This window comes from Tachyglossus aculeatus, chromosome Y4 (assembly GCF_015852505.1).
Source record: "Tachyglossus aculeatus isolate mTacAcu1 chromosome Y4, mTacAcu1.pri, whole genome shotgun sequence".
Classification (NCBI taxonomy): Eukaryota; Metazoa; Chordata; class Mammalia; order Monotremata; family Tachyglossidae; genus Tachyglossus; species Tachyglossus aculeatus.
In genome coordinates this window covers 3,434,266-3,459,717 of record NC_052096.1, presented here as the reverse complement: position 1 = coordinate 3,459,717, position 25,452 = coordinate 3,434,266, and the positions used below count along the sequence as shown (strand labels likewise).

The following is a 25,452-nucleotide window of genomic DNA, read 5'->3' as shown; positions in this document are numbered from 1 at the left end:
ATTGACCTCCCCAATGTCCAGAGAGGAGAAAGCCTGGGATTTGGGAGGGGAGGAGGAGCGGGATTAGAAGAGCCAGGTTCTGGGGCGATGGGATGACCAGGGCTTCCTCGCAGCTACTGACCCTCTGTCCCTCCCCAACTCTGAGCCGCAAACAGCCCCTCACCTGGGCGCTTCCTCAGCTGGTGGTGATCCCCCCATCAATCAATCAATCAATCAATCGTATTTATTGATTCCCTCCCTCCTGCCCCCAGCTCTGAGTCCCCCCGCTCCCCCCGGAAACACCCCCTCACCTGTCCGGCCCACTCCTTGACCCATTTGTCTCTCTTGTTGAGGAACTTTTTGAGCGCCACCCGGCAGTTCCTCAGAAGGTCCCGTAACGACCACCGCATGCTTCTTTCCACGTCGTTCAGCCAGGCCTGGGGGGATCCAGCCACGGTAATAATAATAAGAGTTGGGATATTTGTTAAGCGCCGCACTAAGCCCTGGGGTGGATACAAGCAAATCGGGATGGGCCCAGTCCCTGTCCCACGTGGGGCTCCCAGTCTCAATCCCAATTTTGCAGATGAGGAAACTGAGGCACAGAGAAGGGAAGTGACTTGCCCAAGGTCACACAACAGACAAGTGGCGGGGCCGGGATTAGAACCCACGACCGTCTGATTCCCAGGCCCGGACTCCATCCACCACGCCATGCTGCTGGGGGAGCTTACTGAGTGCAGAGCACCGTATTAAGTGCTTGGGAGAGGCCAACTCAACAGAGTGGGCAGATAAATTCCCTGCCCTTAATAAATAAATAAATCTGTTTATTTTATTTTGTTAGTATGTTTGGTTTTGTTCTCTGTCTCCCCCTTTTAGACTGCGAGCCCACTGTTGGGTAGGGACCGTCTCTGTATGTTGCCAACTTGTACTTCCCAAGCGCTTAGTACAGTGCTCTGCACACAGTAAGCGCTCAATAAATACGATTGATGATGATGATGATGTTGGGTAAGGACCGTCTCTGTATGTTGCCAACTTGGACTTCCCAAGCGCTTAGTACAGTGCTCTGCACACAGTAATCGCTCAATAAATACGACTGATGATGATGATGATGTTGGGTAGGGACCGTCTCTATATGTTGCCAACTTGTACTTCCCAAGCGCTTAGTCCAGTGCTCTGCACACAGTAAGCGCTCAATAAATACGACTGATTGATTGATTGATTAAGGAGCTGACAGTCTAGAGGGGGAGACGGACATTAAAATAAAATAAGGTTAATCAATCACTGGCATTTATTGAGCACTTCTTGTGTCCAGAGAACTGTACTGAATGCTCGGTGGGCACGTTCCCTGCCCACAGCGAGTTTACCGTCTAGATGGAGAGACATTAATAGAAATTATGGATAATCAAATGATGAGGGGTATTTACTGAGCGCTTGCCATGTGCAGAGCCCTGAACCGAGCACTCGGGAGAGGCCGGTGCCTCAGCGTTGGTAGGACCGTTCTCGGCCTACAGTGAGCTTCCAGTCCAATCAATCAATCAATCAATCAATCGTATTTATTGAGCGCTTACTGTGTGCAGAGCACTGTACTAAGCGCTTGGGAAGTACAAGTTGGCAACATAGAGAGACAGTCCCTACCCAACAGTGGGCTCACAGTCTAAAAGTCCAGAGGAGGAGCAGGGGTTGGGAGGTGCTGGGGGGTCTGTGAAGGGGCTGGGGGTTTGGGCAGAGGGTATCGATCGATTCTAGGGCCTGGTTTGGAGGGGAGAGAGGGGAAAGTTGCAGATCATCATCATCATCATCATCATCAATCGTATTTATTGAGCGCTTACTGTGTGCAGAGCACTGTACTAAGCGCTTGGGAAGTACAAGTTGGCAACATATAGAGACAGTCCCTACCCAGCAGTGGGCTCACAGTCTAAAAGGGACTTTTAGACCGCAGATGGGCTCAGCCTGTAAAATGGGTCAAGTCTGGATGTTTATTCCTCCGGGGCTCTGTATCCAGGGGCTGCTCAGAGGCAGGAGAAGGAGGGGAAGAGAGAAGGAGGAGGCGGAGAAGGAGGGGAAGAGGAGGAGGAGAAGAGGAAGGAGGGGAAGAGGAGGAGGAGGAGGGGAAGGAGGACAGGGAGGAGGAAGAGGACAGGGAGGAGGAGAATGGGGAGGGGCAGGAGGAGAAGGTGTGAGGAGTGAGCTAGGCCTCCCCATCATCATCATCATCATCATCAATCGTATTTATTGAGCGCTTACTATGTGCAGAGCACTGTACTAAGCGCTTGGGAAGTACAAATTGGCAACATATAGAGACAGTCCCTACCCAACAGTGGGCTCACAGTCTAAAAGGGGGAGACCGAGAACAAAACCGAACATACTAACAATATAAAAGAAATAGTATAGATATGTACATGCCTCCCACCCTTCCCCGTTACCTCCACGGGGCCCTCCAGCATCACGGGATGGGGGTAGTCGATAAATTCGCCGTCCCCGGAGAACATGCCCACGGCTTCAGACCTGTTGCTCACCCCCAGCTGCAGTGGACAGAAATGACAATAACTAGGATTAGTAGCGTTATTGCTATTATTGTTATTACTACTGTTAACATGCTCATTGCTGTTACCATAATTTTTATATTTGTTCGACACTCACTATGGGCCCAGCGCTGTGGAAGATAGACGAGTCAATCAATTAATCAATCGTATTTATTGAGCGCTTACTGTGTGCAAAGCACTGTACTAAGCGCTTGGGAAGTCCAAGTTGGCAACATATAGACACGGTCCCTACCCAACAGTGGGCTCACAGTCTAGAAGGGGGAGACCGAGAACAAAACCAAACATACTAACAAAATAAAATAAATAGAATAGATATGTACGAGTAAAATAACTAAATAAATAGAGTAATAAATATGTACAAACATATATACAGGTGCTGTGGGGAAGGGAAGGAGGTAAGATGGGGGGGATGGAGAGAGAACAAAACCAAACATACTAACAAAATAAAATAAATAGAATAGATATGTACGAGTAAAATAAATAAATAAATAAATAAATAGAGTAATAAATATGTATAAACATATATACATATATACAGGTGCTGTGGGGAAGGGAAGGAGGTAAGATGAGGGGGATGGAGAGAGAACAAAACCAAACATACTAACAAAATAAAATAAATAGAATAGATATGTACAAGTAAAATAAATAAATAAATAGAGTAATAAATACGTACAAACATATATACATATATATAGGTGCTGTGGGGAAGGGAAGGAGGTAAGATGGGGGGGATGGAGAGAGACCAAAACCAAACATACTAACAAAATGAAATAAATAGAATAGATATGTACAAGTAAAATAAATAAATAAATAGAGTAATAAATACGTACAAACATATATACATATATATAGGTGCTGTGGGGAAGGGAAGGAGGTAAGATGGGGGGGATGGAGAGAGACCAAAACCAAACATACTAACAAAATAAAATAAATAGAATAGATATGTACTGAGGCTCAGAGAAGACAGAAGTGGCATAGCCTAGTGGTTTTAGACTGTGAGCCCAATGTTGGGTAGGGACTGTCTCTATATGTTGCCAATTTGTACTTCCCAAGCGCTTAGGACAGTGCTCTGCACATAGTAAGCGCTCAATAAATACGACTGATGATGATGATAGAGTCCAAGGGTACCCCAAGGGACCCCAAGCGATCCGACCTTCCCTTCCCCGGCCCGCACCTTCTGAATGCGCAGCGACTTGATGTTGTCGAAGCACTTCTTGAGGTGGGGCTGAATGGCCTCGGGGTTGCGGGACTGGGCCAGGATCTCCAGCAGGTCGTCATTGGACAGGAAGTAGAAGCGGGGGAAGATGTGGCGCTTGGTCTCCAGGTACATGTCCAGGGACTTCTGGATCTCCTCCAGGATTCGGTTCATCTCCACCAGCTTCTCCAAGAGTCCTGCGAGGCCGGGGCGGGCGGGAGGAAGGAGTGAGGAGCGGGACTGAGGAGGGGGGACGCGCTCACTCGGCCTGGCCGCTTCTTCTGTACAGATGTTTGTGTGTGTGTGTGTGTATATATAATATATTATATATATTGGCTTCAAATTCCAGCTCTGCAACTAGCCTGTTGTGTGACCCTGGGCAAGCCACTCCATCCCTCCGGGCGTCAGTTCCCCTCATCTGTAAAACGGGGATTAAGCCTGTAAACCCCGTGTGGGACGGGGACTGTGTCCAACCTGATTAACTTTGCCGACTGAATGAGTCGTATTTATTGAGCGCTTACTGCGTGCAGAGCACTGGACTAAGCGCTTGGGAAGCCCAAGTTGGCAACATAGAGAGATGGTCCCTACCCAACAGTGGCTGACAGTCTAGAAGGGGGAGACGGAGAACAAAACAAAACATATTAACAAAATAAAAGAAATAGAATAAATAGGTACAAATAAAATAAATACAGAAATAGAGTAATCAATATGTACAAACATATATACATATATACAGGTGCTGTGGGGAGGGGAAGGAGGTAAGGTGGGGGGAATGGAGAGGGAGAGGAAGGAGGGGGCACAGTGTGGGAAGGCCTCCTGGAGGAGGTGAGCTCTCAGTCGGGCCTTGAAGGGAGGAAGAGAGCTCCGGCGCTTATTACAGTGCCCAACACATCGGAAGCACTTAACGAATACCATCATCAATCGTATTTATTGAGCGCTCACTGTGTGCAGAGCACTGTACTAAGCGCTTAAAAAATCTTTCGTAGTCGGCAGGATTCAAACCTGCGCGGGGAGACCCCAGTGGATTTCTAGTCCATCGCCTTAACCACTCGGCCACGACTACGTCGATACCACTTACTCTACAATGATTCTAACAATAGTAATGACCATGACAATAATGATCATAATAATATTAATAATGATGGCGGTAAATAATCATAATAATAACTCCCATCGGCTCCTGGGGAGTGTATACATATGTATATATATATATATATATATATACACATACATGTATATATATACATATATATACACATACATGTATATATACATGTATATATACATATATGTATATATGTATATATATACATATATACATATGTGTACATATGTATATATGCATATATATGTGTGTGTATACATAGTGTATGTATATGTATATATACACATACCTGTATATATGTATATATACATATATACACTATATACATGCATATATGCATACATGTATATGCATATATACATATATGTATATATGTATATATGTGTATGTATATATGTGTGTATATATGTATGTATACATAGTGTATATATATGTATATACACATATACCTGTATATATGTATATATGGTTGTACATATTTATTACTCTATTTATTTATTTATTTTCCTTGTACATATCTATCCTATTTATTTTATTTTGTTAGTATGTTTGGTTTTGTTCTCTGTCTCCCCCTTTTAGACTGTGAGCCCACTGTTGGGTAGGGACTGTCTCTATATGTTGCCAATTTGTACTTCCCAAGCGCTTAGTACAGTGCTCTGCACATAGTAAGCGCTCAATAAATACGATTGATTGATTCCCAAGTGCTTAGTACAGTGCTCTGCACACAGAGAAGGCCCAGAGAAGCCAAGTGACTGGCCTACTCTATTTATTTATTTATTTATTTCACTTGTACATATCTATCCTATTTATTTTATTTTGTTAGTATGTTTGGTTTTGTTCTCTGTCTCCCCCTTTTCGACTGTGAGCCCACTGCTGGGTAGGGACTGTCTCTATATGTTGCCAATTTGTACTTCCCAAGCGCTTAGTACAGTGCTCTGCACATAGTAAGCGCTCAATAAATACGATTGATGATGATGATGATGATGATAATAACTTCCATCGGCTCCCGGGGAGTGGAGACTGGGCCCTCCTTGGTCTGCTGGGAATCATGGCCCCCCCGGGTTCTCCCTGGGGGGGTTTCCCCGCCTCGCACCTGGGGTGTGGGTGCCCCGTAGGGCGTTGTTATCCTTGTTCAACCGCTCCATGATGCTCTTCCAGCTGCTGTTGATCTCATCAAACGAGGCAGACTCCTGGGGCAGCTGCCTGCGGATGTCCTCGCCCAAAAAGATGTTCTGAGGGGACGGGAGCGGGGACAGGCAGGTGAGGGGAAGGGGGTTCCCTTTGGCTCCAGCTCCTCCGCCTCGCGGACTCCCCCCGCCAATAAGGGGCCCGCCCTGGGGAACCAGGGTGAGCGCTTAGTACAGTGCTCTGCACATAGTAAGCGCTCAATAAATACGATTGATGATGATGATTGATGAGAGTCGCCCCGCTGGGTGAACTAAGCAGCGTGGCTTAGTGGCAAGAACCCGGGTTTGGCAGTCAGAGGCCATAGGTTCTCATCCCGGCTCCGCCACTGGTCTCCTGTGTGACCTTGGGCAAGCCACTTAACTTCTCTGTGCCTCAGTTACCTCATCTGTAAAATAGGGATTAAGACTGTGAGCCCCACATGGGACCACCTGATTACCTTGTATCTACCCCAGTGCTTAGAACAGTGCTTGGCACATAGTAAGCGCTTAACAAATATCATAGTTATTATCTTTTAGACTGTGAGCCCACTGTTGGGTAGGGACTGTCTCTACATGTTGCCAATTTGTACTTCTCAAGCGCTTAGTACAGTGCTCTGCACATAGTAAGCGCTCAATAAATACGATTGATGATGATGATGATTGATGAGAGTCGCCCCGCTGGGTGAACTAAGCAGCGTGGCTTAGGGGCAAGAACCGGTTTGGCAGTCAGAGGCCATAGGTTCTAATCCCAGCTCCGCCACTGGTCTCCTGTGTGACCTTGGGCAAGCCACTTAACTTCTCTGTGCCTCAGTTACCTCATATGTAAAATAGGGATTAAGACTGTGAGCCCCACATGGGACCACCTGATTACCTTGTATCTACCCCAGTGCTTAGAACAGTGCTTGGCACATGGTAAGCGCTTAACAAATACCATAGTTATTATCTTTTAGACTGTGAGCCCACTGTTGGGTAGGGACTGTCTCTACATGTTGCCAATTTGTACTTCCCAAGCGCTTAGTACAGTGCTCTGCACATAGTAAGCGCTCAATAAATACGATTGATGATGATGATTGATGAGAGTCGCCCCGCTGGGTGAACTAAGCAGCGTGGCTTAGGGGCAAGAACCCGGGTTTGGCAGTCAGAGGCCATAGGTTCTCATCCCGGCTCCGCCACTGGTCTCCTGTGTGACCTTGGGCAAGCCACTTAACTTCTCTGTGCCTCAGTTACCTCATCTGTAAAATAGGGATTAAGACTGTGAGCCCCCCATGGGACCACCTGATTACCTTGTATCTACCCCAGTGCTTAGAACAGTGCTTGGCACATAGTAAGCGCTTAACAAATATCATAGTTATTATCTTTTAGACTGTGAGCCCACTGTTGGGTAGGGACTGTCTCTACATGTTGCCAATTTGTACTTCCCAAGCGCTTAGTACAGTGCTCTGCACATAGTAAGCGCTCAATAAATACGATTGATGATGATGATTGATGAGAGTCGCCCCGCTGGGTGAACTAAGCAGCGTGGCTTAGGGGCAAGAACCCGGGTTTGGCAGTCAGAGGCCATAGGTTCTCATCCCGGCTCCGCCACTTGTCTCCTGTGTGACCTTGGGCAAGCCACTTAACTTCTCTGTGCCTCAGTTACCTCATCTGTAAAATAGGGATTAAGACTGTGAGCCCCCCATGGGACCACCTGATTACCTTGTATCTACCCCAGTGCTTAGAAAAGTGCTTGGCACATAGTAAGCGCTTAACAAATACCATAATTATTATCTTTTAGACTGTAAGCCCACTGTTGGGTAGGGACTGTCTCTACATGTTGCCAATTTGTACTTCCCAAGCGCTTAGTACAGTGCTCTGCACATAGTAAGCGCTCAATAAATACGATTAATGATGATGATTGATGAGAGTCGCCCTGCTGGGTGAACTAAGCAGCGTGGCTTAGGGGCAAGAACCCGGGTTTGGCAGTCAGAGGCCATAGGTTCTAATACCGGCTCCGCCACTGGTCTCCTGTGTGACCTTGGGCAAGCCACTTAACTTCTCTGCGCCTCAGTTACCTCATCTGTAAAATAGGGATTAAGACTGTGAGCCCCCCATGGGACCACCTGATTACCTTGTATCTACCCCAGTGCTTAGAACAGTGCTTGGCACGTAGTAAGCGCTTAACAAATACCATACTTATTATCTTTTAGACTGTGAGCCCACTGTTGGGTAGGGACTGTCTCTATATCATCATCATTAATCGTATTTATTGAGCGCTTACTATGTGCAGAGCACTGTACTAAGCACTTGGGAAGTACAAATTGGCAACATATAGAGACAGTCCCTACCCAACAGTGGGCTCACAGTCTAAAAGGGGGAGACAGAGAACAAAACCAAACATACTAACGAAATAAAAGAAATAGAATAGATATGTACAAGTAGAATATATAAATAAATAGAGTAATAAATATGTACAAACATATATCCATATATACAGGTGCTGTGGGGAAGGGAAGGAGGTAAGATGGGGGGGATGGAGAGGGGGACGAGGGGGAGAGGAAGGAAGGGGCTCAGTCTGGGACCGTCTCTATATGTTGCCAATTTGTACTTCCCAAGCGCTTAGTACAGTGCTCTGCACATAGTAAGTGCTCAATAAATACGATTGATGATGATGATGATGGGGGGACCCGTGGGAGAGAACTGGGGAAACTGAGGCCTGGGGGGAGAAGTGCCCCCTCCTACCTCACGTCGCTACTCTCCGACTCCAACCCAGCCCACACACTTCACTCCTCTAATTCCAACCTGTTCATTGCACATATTTGTACACATTTATTACTCTATTTATTTATTTATTTATTTATTTTGCTTGTACATATCTATCCTATTTATTTTATTTTGTTAGTATGTTTGGTTTTGTTCTCTGTCTCCCCCTTTTAGACTGTGAGCCCACTGTTGGGTAGGGACTGTCTCTATATGTTGCTAATTTGTACTTCCCAAGAGCTTAGTACAGTGCTCTGCACATAGTAAGCGCTCAATAAATACGATTGATGATGATGATGATGATGATTGCACCTCAGTCTCACCTATCTCGCCGCCGACCCCTCACCCTCGTCCTGCTTCTGGCCTGGATCGCCCTCCCTCCTCTAATCTGAAACACAACGGCTCTCCCCTGCTTCAGAGCCTTATTGAAGGCACACCTCCTCCAAGAAGCCTTCCCTTTCCACTTCTCCTCCTCCCCTCCGCTTCACCCTGATTTGCCCCCTTTGCGCTTCCCCGTTCCCGGCCGCACAGCACTTACGTACGTATCTATAATTTTTTAATTTATATTCACATCTGTCTTCCCCCTCTCTAATAATAATAATAATAATAATAATGGCATTTGTTAAGCGCTTACTATGTGCAAAGCACTGTTCTAAGTGCTGGGGAGGTTACAAGGTGATCAGGTTGTCCCACAGGGGGCTCACAGTCTTAATTCCCATTTTACAGATGAGGTAACTAAGGCACAGACAAGTGAAGTGACTTGCCCAAAGTCACACAGCTGACAATTGGCGGAGCCGGGATTTGAACCCATGACCTCTGATTCCAAAGCCCGGGCTCTTTCCACTGAGCCACGCTGCTTCTCTCTAGACTGTCAGCTCACTGCGGGCAGGGAATGTGTCTGTTTATTGTCGCACTGTCCTCTCCCAAGCGCTCAGTCCAGTGGTCTGCACACAGTCAGCGCTCAATCATCATCATCATCATCAATCGTATTTATTGAGCGCTTACTGTGTGCAGAGCGCTGTACTAAGCGCTTGGGAAGTACAAGTCGGCAACATAAATTCGATAAATTCGATGGCTCAATAAACTCGACTGAATGAACGAATGACGTGCTAGACTGGGAGCCCGCTGTTGGGCAGGGACCGTCTCTATATGTTGCCAACTTGGACTTCCCAAGCGCTTAGTACAGTGCTCTGCACACAGTAAGCGCTCAATAAAAACGATTGATTGAATGAATGAATGAATGAATGAAAGTGAACCCAGCAGTCTGCCCACAGTCAGCACTCAATCGATAATAATAATATTAATACTAATAATAATGTTGGTATTTGTTAAGCGCTTACTATGTGCAAAGCACTGTTCTAAGCGCTGGGGTAGATACAAGGTAATCAGGTTGATCCCACGAGAGGCTGTCTTCATCCCCATTTTCCAGATGAGGGAACTGAGGCCCAGAGAAGTGAACTGACTTGCCGAAAGTCACATAGCTGACAAGTGGCGGAGCTGGGATTTGAACCCACGACCTCTGACTCCAAATACTAATAATGGCATTCATTAAGTGCTTACTATGTGCAAAGCACTGTTCTAAGCGCTGGGGAGGTTACAAGGTGATTGGGTTGTCCCACGTGGGGCTCACAGTCTTAATCCCCATTTGACAGATGAGGGAACTGAGGCCCAGAGAAGTGAAGTGGCTTGCCCGAGGTCACACAGCTGACAAGTGGCGGAGCCAGGATTCGAACTCCCAAGCCCGCGCTCTTTCCACTGAGCCACGCTGCTTCCCCGATAATAATAATAATAATAATGATGGCATTTGTTAAGCGCTTACTATGTACTAAGCACTGTTCTAAGCGCTGGCGGGGTTACAAGGTGATCAAGTTGCCCCATGTGGGGCTCACAGTCTTAACCCCCATTTTACAGATGAGGGAACTGAGGCTCCGAGAAGTGAAGTGACTTGCCCAAGGTCACACAGCAGACATGTGGGGGAGCGGGGATTCGAACCCACGACCTCCGACTCCAAAGCCCGGGCTCTTTCCACTGAGCCACGCTGCATTGATACCATCGATGAGGCGACTGACTGACTGCTGGGGCCTGGCAGGGGAGGGGAGACGGGGCCGGGGGGCCCGGGGGCCGACCTCCAGAACCATTGATGAGCACTTCGTGCTATCAATCAATCAATCAATCGTATTTATTGAGCGCTTACTATGTGCAGAGCACTGGACTAAGCGCTTGGGAAGTACAAATTGGCAACATACAGAGACAGTCCCTACCCAACAGTGGGCTCACAGTCTAAAAGGGGGAGACTCCATCCCTCCACCTGGCCGTGCTATGTGCTTAGTGCTTACTATGTGCTCTGCACGTAGTAAGCGCTCAATAAATACGATTGATGATGATTGATGAGGCGATTGACTGACTGGTGGGGGCTGGCAGGGGAGGGGAGAGGGGGGCAGGGGGCCTGGGGGCCGACCTCCAGAACCATTGATGAGCACTTAGTGCTATGTGTTTAGTGCTTACTATGTGCTCTGCATGTAGTAAGCGCTCAATAAATACGATTGATGATGATTGATGAGGCGATTGACTGACTGGTGGGGCCTGGCAGGGGAGGGGAGAGGGGGGCAGGGGGCCCGGGGGCCGACCTCCAGAACCATTGATGAGCACTTAGTGCTATGTGTTTAGTGCTTACTATGTGCTCTGCACGTAGTAAGCGCTCAATAAATACGATTGATGATGATTGATGAGGCGACTGACTGACTGGTGGGGGCTGGCAGGGGAGGGGAGACGGGGCAGGGGGCCCGGGGGCCGACCTCCAGAACCATTGATGAGCACTTAGTGCTATGTGTTTAGTGCTTACTATGTGCTCTGCACGTAGTAAGCGCTCAATAAATACGATTGATGATGATTGATGAGGCGATTGACTGACTGGTGGGGCCTGGCAGGGGAGGGGAGAGGGGGCAGGGGGCCCGGGGGCCGACCTCCAGAACCATTGATGAGAACTTAGTGCTATGTGTTTAGTGCTTACTATGTGCTCTGCACGTAGTAAGCGCTCAATAAATACGATTGATGATGATTGATGAGGCGACTGACTGACTGGTGGGGGCTGGCAGGGGAGGGGAGACGGGGCAGGGGGCCCGGGGGCCGACCTCCAGAACCATTGATGAGCACTTAGTGCTATGTGTTTAGTGCTTACTATGTGCTCTGCACCTAGTAAGCGCTCAATAAATACGATTGATGATGATTGATGAGGCGACTGACTGACTGGTGGGGACTGGCAGGGGAGGGGAGACGGGGCAGGGGGCCCGGGGGCCGACCTCCAGAACCATTGATGAGCACTTAGTGCTATGTGTTTAGTGCTTACTATGTGCTCTGCACGTAGTAAGGGCTCAATAAATACGATTGATGATGATTGATGAGGCGATTGACTGACTGGTGGGGGCTGGCAGGGGAGGGGAGAGGGGGGCAGGGGGCCCGGGGGCCGACCTCCAGAACTATTGATGAGCACTTAGTGCTATGTGTTTAGTGCTTACTATGTGCTCTGCACGTAGTAAGCGCTCAATAAATACGATTGATGATGATTGATGAGGCGACTGACTGACCGGTGGGGACTGGCAGGGGAGGGGAGACGGGGCAGGGGGCCCGGGGGCCGACCTCCAGAACCATTGATGAGCACTTAATGCTATGTGTTTAGTGCTTACTATGTGCTCTGCACCTAGTAAGCGCTCAATAAATACGATTGATGATGATTGATGAGGCGATTGACTGACCGGTGGGGACTGGCAGGGGAGGGGAGAAGGGGCAGGGGGCCCGGGGGCTGACCTCCAGAACCATTGATGAGCACTTAGTGCTATGTGTTTAGTGCTTACTATGTGCTCTGCACGTAGTAAGCGCTCAATAAATACGATTGATGATGATTGATGAGGCGATTGACTGACTGGTGGGGGCTGGCAGGGGAGGGGAGAGGGGGCAGGGGGCCCGGGGGCCGACCTCCAGAACCATTGATGAGCACTTAGTGCTATGTGTTTAGTGCTTACTATGTGCTCTGCACCTAGTAAGCGCTCAATAAATACGATTGATGATGATTGATGAGGCGACTGACTGACCGGTGGGGACTGGCAGGGGAGGGGAGAAGGGGCAGGGGGCCCGGGGGCCGACCTCCAGAACCATTGATGAGCACTTAGTGCTATGTGTTTAGTGCTTACTATGTGCTCTGCACCTAGTAAGCGCTCAATAAATACGATTGATGATGATTGATGAGGCGATTGACTGACTGGTGGGGGCTGGCAGGGGAGGGGAGAGGGGGGCAGGGGGCCCGGGGGCCGACCTCCAGAACTATTGATGAGCACTTAGTGCTATGTGTTTAGTGCTTACTATGTGCTCTGCACCTAGTAAGCGCTCAATAAATACGATTGATGATGATTGATGAGGCGACTGACTGACTGGTGGGGGCTGGCAGGGGAGGGGAGACGGGGCAGGGGGGCCCGGGGGCCGACCTCCAGAACCATTGATGAGCACTTAGTGCTATGTGTTTAGTGCTTACTATGTGCTCTGCACCTAGTAAGCGCTCAATAAATACGATTGATGATGATTGATGAGGCGATTGACTGGTGGGGCCTGGCAGGGGAGGGGAGAGGGGGCAGGGGGCCCGGGGGCCGACCTCCAGAACTATTGATGAGCACTTAGTGCTATGTGTTTAGTGCTTACTATGTGCTCTGCACGTAGTAAGCGCTCAATAAATATGATTGATGATGATTGATGAGGCGATTGACTGACTGGTGGGGCCTGGCAGGGGAGGGGAGAAGGGGGCAGGGGGCCCGGGGGCTGACCTCCAGAACCATTGATGAGCACTTAGTGCTATGTGTTTAGTGCTTACTATGTGCTCTGCACCTAGTAAGCGCTCAATAAATACGATTGATGATGATTGATGAGGCGACTGACTGACCGGTGGGGGCTGGCAGGGGAGGGGAGACGGGGCAGGGGGCCCGGGGGCCGACCTCCAGAACCATTGATGAACACTTAGTGCTATGTGTTTAGTGCTTACTATGTGCTCTGCACGTAGTAAGCGCTCAATAAATACGATTGATGATGATTGATGAGGCGACTGACTGACCGGTGGGGGCTGGCAGGGGAGGGGAGACGGGGCCGGGGGCCCGGGGGCCGACCTCCAGAACCATTGATGAGCACTTAGTGCTATGTGTTTAGTGCTTACTATGTGCTCTGCACGTAGTAAGCGCTCAATAAATACGATTGATGATGATTGATGAGGCGACTGACTGACTGGTGGGGCCTGGCAGGGGAGGGGAGAGGGGGCAGGGGGCCCGGGGGCCGACCTCCAGGTACATCCACTGCCGCTGCACGGTGAGCACCATTTCGACCACCTCCAGGATGAGGGAGAGGCAGCGCTCCCAGCGATCCACCTCTTTGTCGAAGGGCTTGACGAAGCGGGAAGACTTCATGGTGGACAGAGCCACCTGGTTGTCCTCCAAAGCCTGGAACACTTCATCCGTGCCCCTGGGACGCAAGACGGTCAACCGACCCTATCACCTGGGTCCCCCCAAATCTCCAGGGCTCCTCAGGACCCCCAGCTTCTCCCTTCTCCGGGCTCTGTCTTCCTCCCGGGTTCCCTCCAGCGCTTAGAACAGTGCTTTGCACATAGTAAGCGCTTAACAGATCCCATTATTATTCTTATTATTCCCTCGCCCACCCCGGGACTCAGCTCCCGCTCAGGCCCTCCCCGCGACCCTCCCAACTCGATCTGAACCCCAAAGCGTCTCTTCTTAGACTGTGAGCCCCCTGAGGGGCAGGGACCGGGCCTAATTCCCACCCGGGGTTTTCTCTCCCCACGCTCAGAACAGTGCTCTGCATACAATCAATCAATCGTATTTATCGAGCGCTTACTGTGTGCAGAGCACTGTACTAAGCGCGTACAATAAATGCTAAAGAAATACTATCACTGCCAAGACTATTGCCGCTACACTGATTACTACAACTACTACAACTATCAATCAGTCAATCAATCAATCGTATTTATTGAGCGCTTACTGTGTGCAGAGCACTGTACTAAGCGCGTACAATAAATGCTAAAGAAATACTATCACTGCCAAGACTATTGCCGCTACAATGATTACTACAACTACTACTACAACTATCAATCAGTCAATCAATCAATCGTATTTATCGAGCGCTTACTGTGTGCAGAGCACTGTACTAAGCACGTACAATAAATGCTAAAGAAATACTATCACTGCCAAGACTATTACCGCTACAATGATTACTACAACTACTACTACAACTATCAATCAGTCAATCAATCAATCGTATTTATTGAGCACTTACTGTGTGCAGAGCACTGGACTAAGCGCATACAGTAAATGCTAAAGAAATACTATCACTACCAAGACTATTACCGCTACAATGATTACTACAACTACTACTACAACTATCAATCAGTCAATCAATCAATCGTATTTATTGAGCGCTTACTGTGTGCAGAGCACTGTACTAAGCGCATACAGTAAATGCTAAAGAAATACTATCACTACCAAGACTATTGCCGCTACAATGATTACTATAACTACTACTACAACTATCAATCAGTCAATCAATCAATCGTATTTATCGAGCGCTTACTGTGTGCAGAGCACTGTACTAAGCGCATACAGTAAATGCTAAAGAAATACTATCACTACCAAGACTATTGCCGCTACAATGATTACTACAACTACTACTACAACTATCAATCAGTCAATCAATCAATCGTATTTATCGAGCGCTTACTGTGTGCAGAGCACTGTACTAAGCGCATACAGTAAATGCTAAAGAAATACTATCACTACCAAGACTATTGCCACTACAATGATTACTACAACTACTACTACAACTATCAATCAATCAATCAATCATATTTATTGAGCGCTTACAGTGTGCAGAGCACTGGACTAAGCGCTTGGGAAGTTCAAGTTGGCAACATATAGAGACGGTCCCTACCCAACAGTGGGCTCACAGTCTAGAAGGGGGAGACAGAGAACAAACCAAAACATATTAACAAGATAAAAGAAATAGAATAAATATGTACAAATTAAATAAATAGAGTAATTGAGCGCTTACTGTGTGCAGAGCACTGGACTAAGCGCTTGGGAAGTCCAAGTTGACAACATATAGAGACGGTCCCTACCCAACAGTGGGTTCACAGTCTAGAAGGGGGAGACAGAGAACAAAACCAAACATACAAACAAAATAAAATAAATAGAATAGATATGTACAAGTAAAATAAATAAATAGAGTAATAAATATGTACAATCATATATACATATATACAGGTGCTGTGGGGAAGGGAAGGAGGCAAGACGAGGGGGATGGAAGTACATAGTAGAAGTACAACTACTTCTACTAAATACGATTGATTGATTATTACTGCCACTACGGCTATTACTACTACTATGACTACCGCTACTAGTAACGATGGCATTTATTAAGCGCTTACTACATGCAAAGCACTGTTCTAAGCGCTGGGGATAATAATGATGGCATTTGTTACGCGCTTACTATGTGCAGAGCACTGTTCTAAGCGTTGGGGGGGGATACAAGTTTGTTCCATGTGGGACTCACAGTCTTCATCCCCATTTTCCAGATGAGGTAACTGAGGCTCAGGGAAGTTAAGTGACTTGCCCAAGGTCCCACAGCAGACATGTGGCGGAGTCGGGATTCGAACCCATGACCTCCGACTCCAAAGCCCGGGCTCTTTCCACGGAGCCATGCTGCTTTGTTACACGGTGATCGGTTTGGCCCATGTGGGGCTCCCAGTCTTCATCCCCATTTTACAGATGAGGGAACTGAGGCCCAGAGAAGTGAAATGACTTGCCCAAAGTCACACAGCTGACAATTGGGGGAGCCAGGATTTGAACCCATGACCTCTGACTCCAAAGCCCGGGCTCTTTCCACTGAGCCGCGCTGCTTCTCCAACACGCTACAACACACCCACGCTACTACTACTACAACTATTGTCACTACTATATGTTTGTACGTATTTATTATTCTATTTATTTATTTATTTTACTTGTACATATCTATTCTATTTATTTTATTTTGTTAATATGTTTTGTTCTCTGTCTCCCCCTTCTAGACTGTGAGCCCACTGTTGGGTAGAGACTGTCTCTCTATGTTGCCAACTTGGACTTCCCAAGCGCTTAGTCCAGTGCTCTGCACACCGTAAGCGCTCAATAAATACAATTGATTGATTGATGTGGTGGAGCCGGGATTCGAACCCACGACCTGTATACATGTTTGCACATATTTATTACTCAATTTATTTATTTATTTTACTTGTACATATCTATTCTATTTATTTTATTTTATTGGTATGTTTTGTCTTGTTGTCTGTCTCCCCCTTCTAGACTGTGAGCCCACTGCCGGGTAGGGACCGTCTCTCTATGTTGCCAACTTGGACTTCCCAAGCACTTAGTCCAGTGCTCTGCGCACCGTAAGCGCTCAATAAATACGATTGATTGATTGATGTGGCGGAGCTGGGATTCGAACCCACGACCTCTGACTCCAAAGCCCGTGCTCTTTCCACTGAGCCACGCTACTACTACAGCAGCTACTGCTATAAATATGATTGAGTGAATGAATGAATATCCTGTATATGTGTATATATGTTGGTACGTATTTATTACTCTATTTATTTTACTTGTGCGTATTTATTCTATTTATTTTATTTTGTTAATATGTTTTGGTTTGTTCTCTGTCTCCCCCTTCTAGACTGTGAGCCCACTGTTGGGTAGGGACCATCTCTCTATGTTGCCAACTTGGACTTCCCAAGCGCTTTGTCCAGTGCTCTGCGCACCGTAAGCGCTCAATAAATACGATTGATTGATTGATGTGGCGGAGCCGGCATTCGAACCCACGACCTGTATATATGTTTGTACATATTTATTACTCTATTTATTTATTTATTTATTTTACTTGTACATATCTATTCTATTTATTTTATTTTGTTGGTGTGTTTGGTTTTGTTCTCTGTCTCCCCCTTCTAGACTGGGAGCCCACTGTTGGGTAGGGACCGTCTCTCTACGTTGCCAACTTGGACTTCCCAAGCGCTTAGTCCAGTGCCTCTGCGCACCGTAAGCGCTTAATAAATACGATGGATTGATTGATCGATTGACCTCTGACTCCAAAGCCCGTGCTCTTTCCACTGAGCCACGCTACTACTACAACAGCTACTGCTATGGCTCCCCTTACTGCTGCTGCTGCTATGTGCAGCAGTATAATATTATAATAATATCATATTAATACAGTGCTCTGCACATAGTAAGCGCTCAATAAATACGATTGATGATGATATTAATATATAATATATTATAATAGACGCTACTACCTCTACAACTACAGCTACTACTACGACTACTACTACTACTCCCTCACAGAACACCCTCGGGCCTATCATAAGCACGCTCCCCAGCTCCCTGAGCCCCGACCCCGATCGGCCCGACGTACCTGAGCCGATAGTGTCCCTTGTCCTTGTAGAGCACGATGTCCAGCTGGATGACGCTCCAGGTCTTAGTCATGCCCTCGAGTGCCTGGTGGGCGACGACTGAGTTTGCCGGGGGAGAGGGTACCTACCTACTTACCTACCTACCTGGGGTCTGGAGACTGCGAGCCCACTTTTTAGACTGTGAGCCCACTGTTGGGTAGGGACGGTCTCTCTATGGTGCCAACTTGGACTTCCCAAGCGCTTAATACAGTGCTCTGCACACCGTAAGCGCTCAATAAATACGACTGATTGATTGGAAGGTGTCTGAGAGTGAGGAAGAGGCGGCGGAGGTGAGAGAGGGCTGGGGGGCCCTGGAGGAGAATAAGAATAACAAGACTGGAAGCCCCTTTAGAGCGGGAGCTCCTTGTGGGCAGGGACTCTTATATTGGACTCTCCCAAGTGCTTAAGTCCAGTGTTCTGCGCACAGTAAGCACTCAACAAATACCACTGATTGAATAATAATAATAAAAATACCAGTATTTGTTCAGTGCTGACACGGGGAGAGGTGCAGTATAAATAGATGGGACATGGTCACCGTCCCCCTTCGGGCACGTGGTCTAAGAGGGCGGGAGAACACGTATAGGATCCCCATTTTACAGACGAGAAAACCGAAGCCCGGGTTGACGAGTGACTTGCCCCCCCTCCCACCGTCACACAGCGGGCGAGAGACGCCGTGCTCTTTCCACGGAGCCTTGCTGTTTTTCCAGGAGTCGAGGGACCGGAGCTTGTGGGGGGGGCAGGGTTGGGGGGAGAATTCCTGGATCCCAGAAGAGTGGCTTGGGGGGGAAAGGGGAGCGGGTGGGGGACGGTCTGGCTGACAGGGCCCCCTGACCATCTCGATGGACAGCTCCTTGGTGGCCGAGGCTGAAATCTCTCCGATCTTTTCGGCGTGCTGGTCCAGGCCCAGCTCCACGATCTTCTCCAGGGTGAAGTTATCCGAGTCCTGGTCAAAAGCTTGCTGGGCCTGGTCTTTCACCTCCTCCCAGTGCCTGGGGGCAAGGAGAGGGCTTCAGTCAAAGGACTTTGGGGACTGGGGGGGCCGTGGGGAGAGAGGGGAGGCGGAGGGGGTGGTCTTCACCTTCCGGTGCCACTCCGCCCACCCCTCAGGTTGCCAGAGCCCCTGCCATCTCCATTTTCTGAGATAACAATAATAATAATGATGATGGCATTTGTTAAGCGCTTACTATCATCAATCGTATTTATTGAGCGCTTACTGTGTGCAGAGCACTGTACTAAGCGCTTGGGAAGTACAAGTTGGTAACATATAGAGACGGTCCTTACCCAGCAGTGGGCTAAGCACTGTTCTAAGTGCTGGGGGGGGGGATACAAGGTGATCAGGTTGTCCCACGTGGGGCTCACAGTCTTCATCCCCAGTCTACAGATGAGGTCACTGAGGCTCCGAGAAGTTAAGTGACTCGCCCGAGGTCACACAGCAGACACGTGGGGGAGCCAGGATTTGAACCCATGACCTCGGACTCCAAAGCCCAGGCTCTTTCCACTAAGATGACTGAGATGACCGACAGCTCCTCGAGAGCAGGGATTTTTTTTTTTTTTTAATGGCATTTTTTAAGCACTTACTATGTGCCAGGCACCGGAGGTAGATTCAAGCTGTGTCCAATCTGACTAGCTTGCATCTACCCTAGCGCTTAGTACTGGGCCTGGCACATAGTAAGCGCTTAACAAATACCCGCTGCCTCAGCAAAAGAATGCTAATCAAGTTAGCACTGAGTCTTACCTGGGGCTCACGAGGGATGAGGGAACTGAAGCCCAGAGAAATGAAGCGACTTGCCCAAGGACCCACAGCGATAAGTAGCAGAGCCAGGATAAGAACCCAGGTCAATCAATCCATCAATCAATTGCATTTATTGAGCGCTTACTGTGTGCAGAGCACTGTACTAAGAGCTTGGGAAGTACAAGTTGGCACGGAGTCCTTTGACTCCGTGTCCCGGGCTCTATCCACTAGTCCACACTGCTTCACCTTAGTGCTGTGGGGCCCAGGGACGGGTTTATTCATTCTATTGTATTTATTGAGTGCTTACTGTGTGCAGAGCACTGTACTGAGCATTTAGGAGACTACAGTAGAATGATCAACAGACACATTCCCTGCCTATAATGAGCTTACAGTCTAGAGTAATAGTAATAATGAGCCCCCTCCTTCCTCTCCCCCTCTTCCCCCCTCCATCCCCCCGTCTTACCTCCTTCCCTTCCCCACAGCACCTGTATATATGTTTGTACATATTTATTACTCTATTTATTGATTGATTTTACTTGTACATATCTATTCTATTTATTTTATTTTGTTAATATGTTCGGTTTTGTTCTCTGTCTCCCCCTTCTAGACTGTGAGCCCCCTGTTGGGTAGGGACCGTCTCTATATGTTGCCTCCTTGGACTTCCCAGGCGCTTAATACAGTGCTCTGCACACAGTAAGTGCTCAATAAATACACTTGATTGATTGATTGATTGATAATAATGACATTTATTAAGCGCTTACTACATGCAAAGCACTGTTCTAAGCGCTGGGGAGGTTACAATAATAATAATAATGATAGCATTTTGTTAAGTGCTTACTATGTGCAAAGCACTGTTCTAAGCGCTGGGGAGGTTACAAGGTGATCAGGTTGTCCCACGGGGGGCTCACAGTTTTCCAGATGAGGTAACTGAGGCCCAGAGAAGTGAAGTGACTTGCCCAAACAGCTGACAATTCATCATCATCAATCGTATTTATTGAGCGCTTACAATGTGCAGAGCACTGTACTAAGCGCTCGGGAAGTACAAATTGGCAACATATAGAGACAGTCCCTACCCAACAGTGGGACAATTGGCGGAGCCGGGATTTGAACCCCTGACCTCTGACTCCAAAGCCCGGGCTCTTTCCACTGGGCCACGCGGCTTCTCCGAGGTAACCAGGTTGGACCTAGTCCCGGACCCACAAAGGGCTCCCAGTCTTCATTCCCATTTTACAGATGAGGCCGCTGAGGCCCAGAGAACTGAAGCCACTGGCCCCCGGTCACCCAGCGGACGAGTGGCGGAGCCGGGATTGGAACGGGGATTTCACCTGGTCACGAGTGAATTGACCGTCTAGAACGCGGACGATGTATTACTATTGCCGGGAAAACTCCATTCAAGTGCAAATAAAAAATTGAGTGCCTCACCTCTCCTGGAGGGCATGAATTGACCGTCTAGAATATCAATCAATCAATCAATCGTATTTATTGAGTGCTTACTGTGTGCAGAGCACTGTACTAAGCGCTTGGGAAGTCCAAATTGGCAACACATAGAGACAGTCCCTACCCAACAGTGGGCTCACAGTCTAAAAGGGGGAGACAGAGAACAGAACCAAACATACCAACCAAATAAAATAAATAGGATAGGATCCGGACGATGTCAGTGATTGCCAGGAATAAAAAATTGAGCGGCTCACCTCTCCCGGAGGGCCGAGTTCCTCAGGTCGGAGATGAGCGGCATTGTCCGCTTGAACTGCTCGATCTTCGACCGGGACGTCTCGATCACCTCCCAGTTGCGGTCCTGGTGGGGGATGCACCTTCTGCTGGGATTTTGGCCCCCCACCCCGCCCCGGGGTCCCCTCTCTCGGGGACCCTCCCCCCGGCCCCTCTCCCCGGACCTTGAGCTCCCGGCCCAGCTTGGTGAGGCGTCGGAAGAGAGTGTGCGCCGTGCTCTCCATGGCCTCCGTCTGCAGGGTCTGGAAGCGTCCGGACTTCCACTGGTTCCAGTTCCCTTCCCAGTCGCGGGTGATCTCCCACACTTGCTGCAGGGAGTCCAGCTCCTGTGGGGATCGGGAAGCCGGGAGGCACAGGTGGATGCTTCTAGGCCGTGAGCCCACCGTGGGGTAGGGACCGTCTCTACGTGTCGCCAACTTGGACTTCCCAAGCGCTCAGTACAGCGCTCTGCACACAGTAAGCGCTCAATGAATACGATTGATTGATTGATTGATCGATGGGGAGTACCCCCCCCACCAACCTGATCAATCCATCATATAATAATAATAATAATAATAATGGCATTTATTAAGCGCTTACCATGTGCAAAGCACTGTTCTAAGCGCTGGGGAGGTTACAACGTGATCAGGTTGTCCCATGGGGACTCACAGTCTTAGTCCCCATTTTACAGATGAGGGAACTGAGGCCCAGAGAAGTGAAGTGACTTGCCCAAAGTCACACAGCTGACAATTGGCGGAGCGGGGATTTGAACCCATGACCTCTGACTCCAAAGTCCGAGCTTTTTCCACTGAGCCATGCTGCTTCTCATATCTATTGAGCGCTTACTGTGCGCAGAGCCTTGGAAGAGTCCAATGCAACCGAGTTGGTAGACACGTTCCCTGCCCACAGTTGGTTTACCGTGTGCTGAACACTGTACAAGAAGTGTTCACTAAATACCATAGATTGATTGATGATTCATTCATTCATTCGTTCATTCAATCGTATTTATTGAGCGCTTACTGTGTGCAGGGCACTGTAGTAAGCGCTTGGGAAGTCCAAGTTGGCAACATATAGAGACGGTCCCTACCCAACAGTGGGCTCACAGTCTAGAAGGGGGAGACAGAGAACAAACCAAAACATATTAACAAAATAAAATAAATAGAATAAATACGCACAAGTAAAATAAATAGAGTAATAAATACGTACAAACATATATACACATATACAGGATATTCATTCATTCATTCAATCATATTTATTAAGCGCTTACTGTGTGCAGAGCACTGTACTAAGCGCTTGGGAAGTACAAGTCGGCAACACATAGAGATGGACCCTACCCAACAGTGGGCTCACAGTCTAGAAGGGGGAGACAGAGAACAAACCAAAGCATATTAACAAAATAAAATAAACAGAATAAATATGTACAAGTAAAATAAATAGAGTAATAAATATGTACAAACATATATACACATATACAGGATATTCATTCATTCAATCATATTTATTAAGCGCTTACTGTGTGCAGAGCACTGTACTAAGCGCTTGGGAAGTTCAAGTTGGCAACATATAGAGACGGACCCTACCCAACAGCGGGCTCACAGTCTAGAAGATATATACATATATATATACATATACACATATTTATTACTCTGTTCTCCATCTCCCCCTTCCAGACTGTGAGCCCACTGTTGGGTAGGGACCGTCTCTGTATGTTGCCAACTTGTACTTCCCAAGCGCTTAGTACAGTGCTCTGCACACGGTAAGCGCTCAATAAATACGATTGATTGATATATATACATATATGTACATGTATACATATATCCAACTCTGTTGGATTTTGCTCCCCAAGCACTTAATCCAGTGCCTGCACACAGTAAGCACTCCATAAATATGATTGATTGATATATATATATATATATGTACATATATACATATATCCAACTCTGTTGGATTTTGCTCCCCAAGCACTTAATCCAGTGCCTGCACACAGTAAGCGCTCCATAAATATGATTGATATATATATATATATCATATATCATATATATATATCATATATGTACATATATACATATATCCAACTCTGTTGGATTTTGCTCCCCAAGCACTTAATCCAGTGCCTGCACACAGTAAGCGCTCCATAAATATGACTTATATATATATATATATCATATATCATATATATATATATCATAGATGTACATATATACATATATCCAACTCTGTTGGATTTTGCTCCCCAAGCACTTAATCCAGTGCCTGCACACAGTAAGCGCTCCATAAATATGACTTATATATATATATATATATACATATATATATATCATATATATATCATATATGTACATATATACATATATCCAACTCTGTTGGATTTTGCTCCCCAAGCACTTGATCCAGTGCCTGCACACAGTAAGCGCTCCATAAATCCCATGGATTGACTGACGGTTGATTAGCCCTCGCCTACCAATTCTGCTGTATTGCCCTCTCCCAAGCTCTCTGTCCGGTGCTCTGCACACAGTGAGCGCTCAATAGATGCCACTGATCGATGGGCTCTCACCTACCGACTCTGTTTTATCGTCCTCACCCAAGTCCTCAGGCCGGTGCTCTGCACGCGGTGAGCGCTCAATCAGTCCCGCTGATCGATGGGCTCTCACCTACCGACTCTGTTTCATCGTCCTCACCCAAGTCCTCAGGCCGGTGCTCTGCACGCGGTGAGCGCTCAATCCATCCCACTGATCGGGGGATTGACCAGAATGAGGACGGCCCACTTACTGTCTCCCTGCTCCGGCCGTCGGCCTGCGTTTCTGCGGGGGGTGGCCCCGTGACCGTCCCCGGGTGGGTCTGAGAGTTCGTCTAGACCCGTCAGATCAGGCCGGGGTCCAAACCAGAGGTTGGGTGTGGGAAGGGGGTTGGTTCCCCCCCTTCTGCACACGGTAAGCGCTCAATAAATACGATTGATTGTTTGATTGATTAATAATAATAATAATAATACTGGTAAAGCGCTTACTATGTTCCAAGCACTGTTCTAAGCACTGGAGTAGATCCAAGGTAACCAGGTTGGACGTAGTCCCCGACCCACAAAGGGCTCCCAGTCTTAATTTTAGACTGTGAGCCCACTGTTGGGTAGCGACTGTCTTTATATGTTGCCAACTTGGACTTCCCAAGCGCTTAGTACAGTGCTCTGCATCATCATCATCATCATCATCATCAATCGTATTTATTGAGCGCTTACTGTGTGCAGAGCATCATCATCATCATCAAGAATCGTATTTATTGAGTGCTTACTGTGTGCAGAGCATCATCATCATCATCATCATCATCATCAATCGTATTTATTGAGCGCTTACTGTGTGCAGAGCACTGGACTAAGCGCTTGGGAAGTCCAAGTTGGCAACCTCTAGAGCCAGTCCCTACCCAACAGTGGGCTCACAGTCTAAAAGGGGGAGACAGAGAACAAAACCAAACATACTAACGAAATAAAATAAATAGAATAAATATGTACAAGTAAAATAAATAAATAAATAGAGTAACAAATATGTACAAACATATAAGCGCTCAATAAATACGATTGATTGCTTGATTGATTGATTCCCATTTTACAGATGAGGTCACTGAGGCCCAGAGAACTGAAGCAACTTCCCCCAGGCCACCCAGCAGAGGAGCGGCGGAGCCAGGATTAGAACCGGAATTTCACCTGGTCACGAGTGAACTGACCATCCAGGATGCGGACGGCGTCAGCGGTTGCCGGGAAAACTCCAACCAAGTGCAAATATAAAAT

General features: G+C 47.6%; 1 protein-coding gene and 1 non-coding gene across 2 annotated transcripts in view; both read right to left on the bottom strand.

The window, feature by feature from the left end:
- The window catches only part of DNAH2 (dynein axonemal heavy chain 2), a 204,084-nt gene that overhangs the window by 91,661 nt on the left and 86,971 nt on the right, over positions 1-25,452 (bottom strand). Inside the window, exons 25-33 of the mRNA XM_038768829.1 lie at positions 21,860-22,021; positions 21,659-21,762; positions 19,068-19,224; positions 18,199-18,281; positions 14,037-14,217; positions 5,913-6,051; positions 3,694-3,911; positions 2,400-2,498; positions 291-416 (exon numbers count right to left, since the gene is read on the bottom strand). Of these exons, the coding sequence (XP_038624757.1) occupies positions 291-416; positions 2,400-2,498; positions 3,694-3,911; positions 5,913-6,051; positions 14,037-14,217; positions 18,199-18,281; positions 19,068-19,224; positions 21,659-21,762; positions 21,860-22,021 (1,269 nt within the window). The remainder of the gene's footprint in view (positions 1-290; positions 417-2,399; positions 2,499-3,693; positions 3,912-5,912; positions 6,052-14,036; positions 14,218-18,198; positions 18,282-19,067; positions 19,225-21,658; positions 21,763-21,859; positions 22,022-25,452) is intronic.
- Positions 4,696-4,777, bottom strand: TRNAS-AGA. The gene has a single exon. It is a non-coding gene; the product is annotated as a tRNA-Ser (tRNA).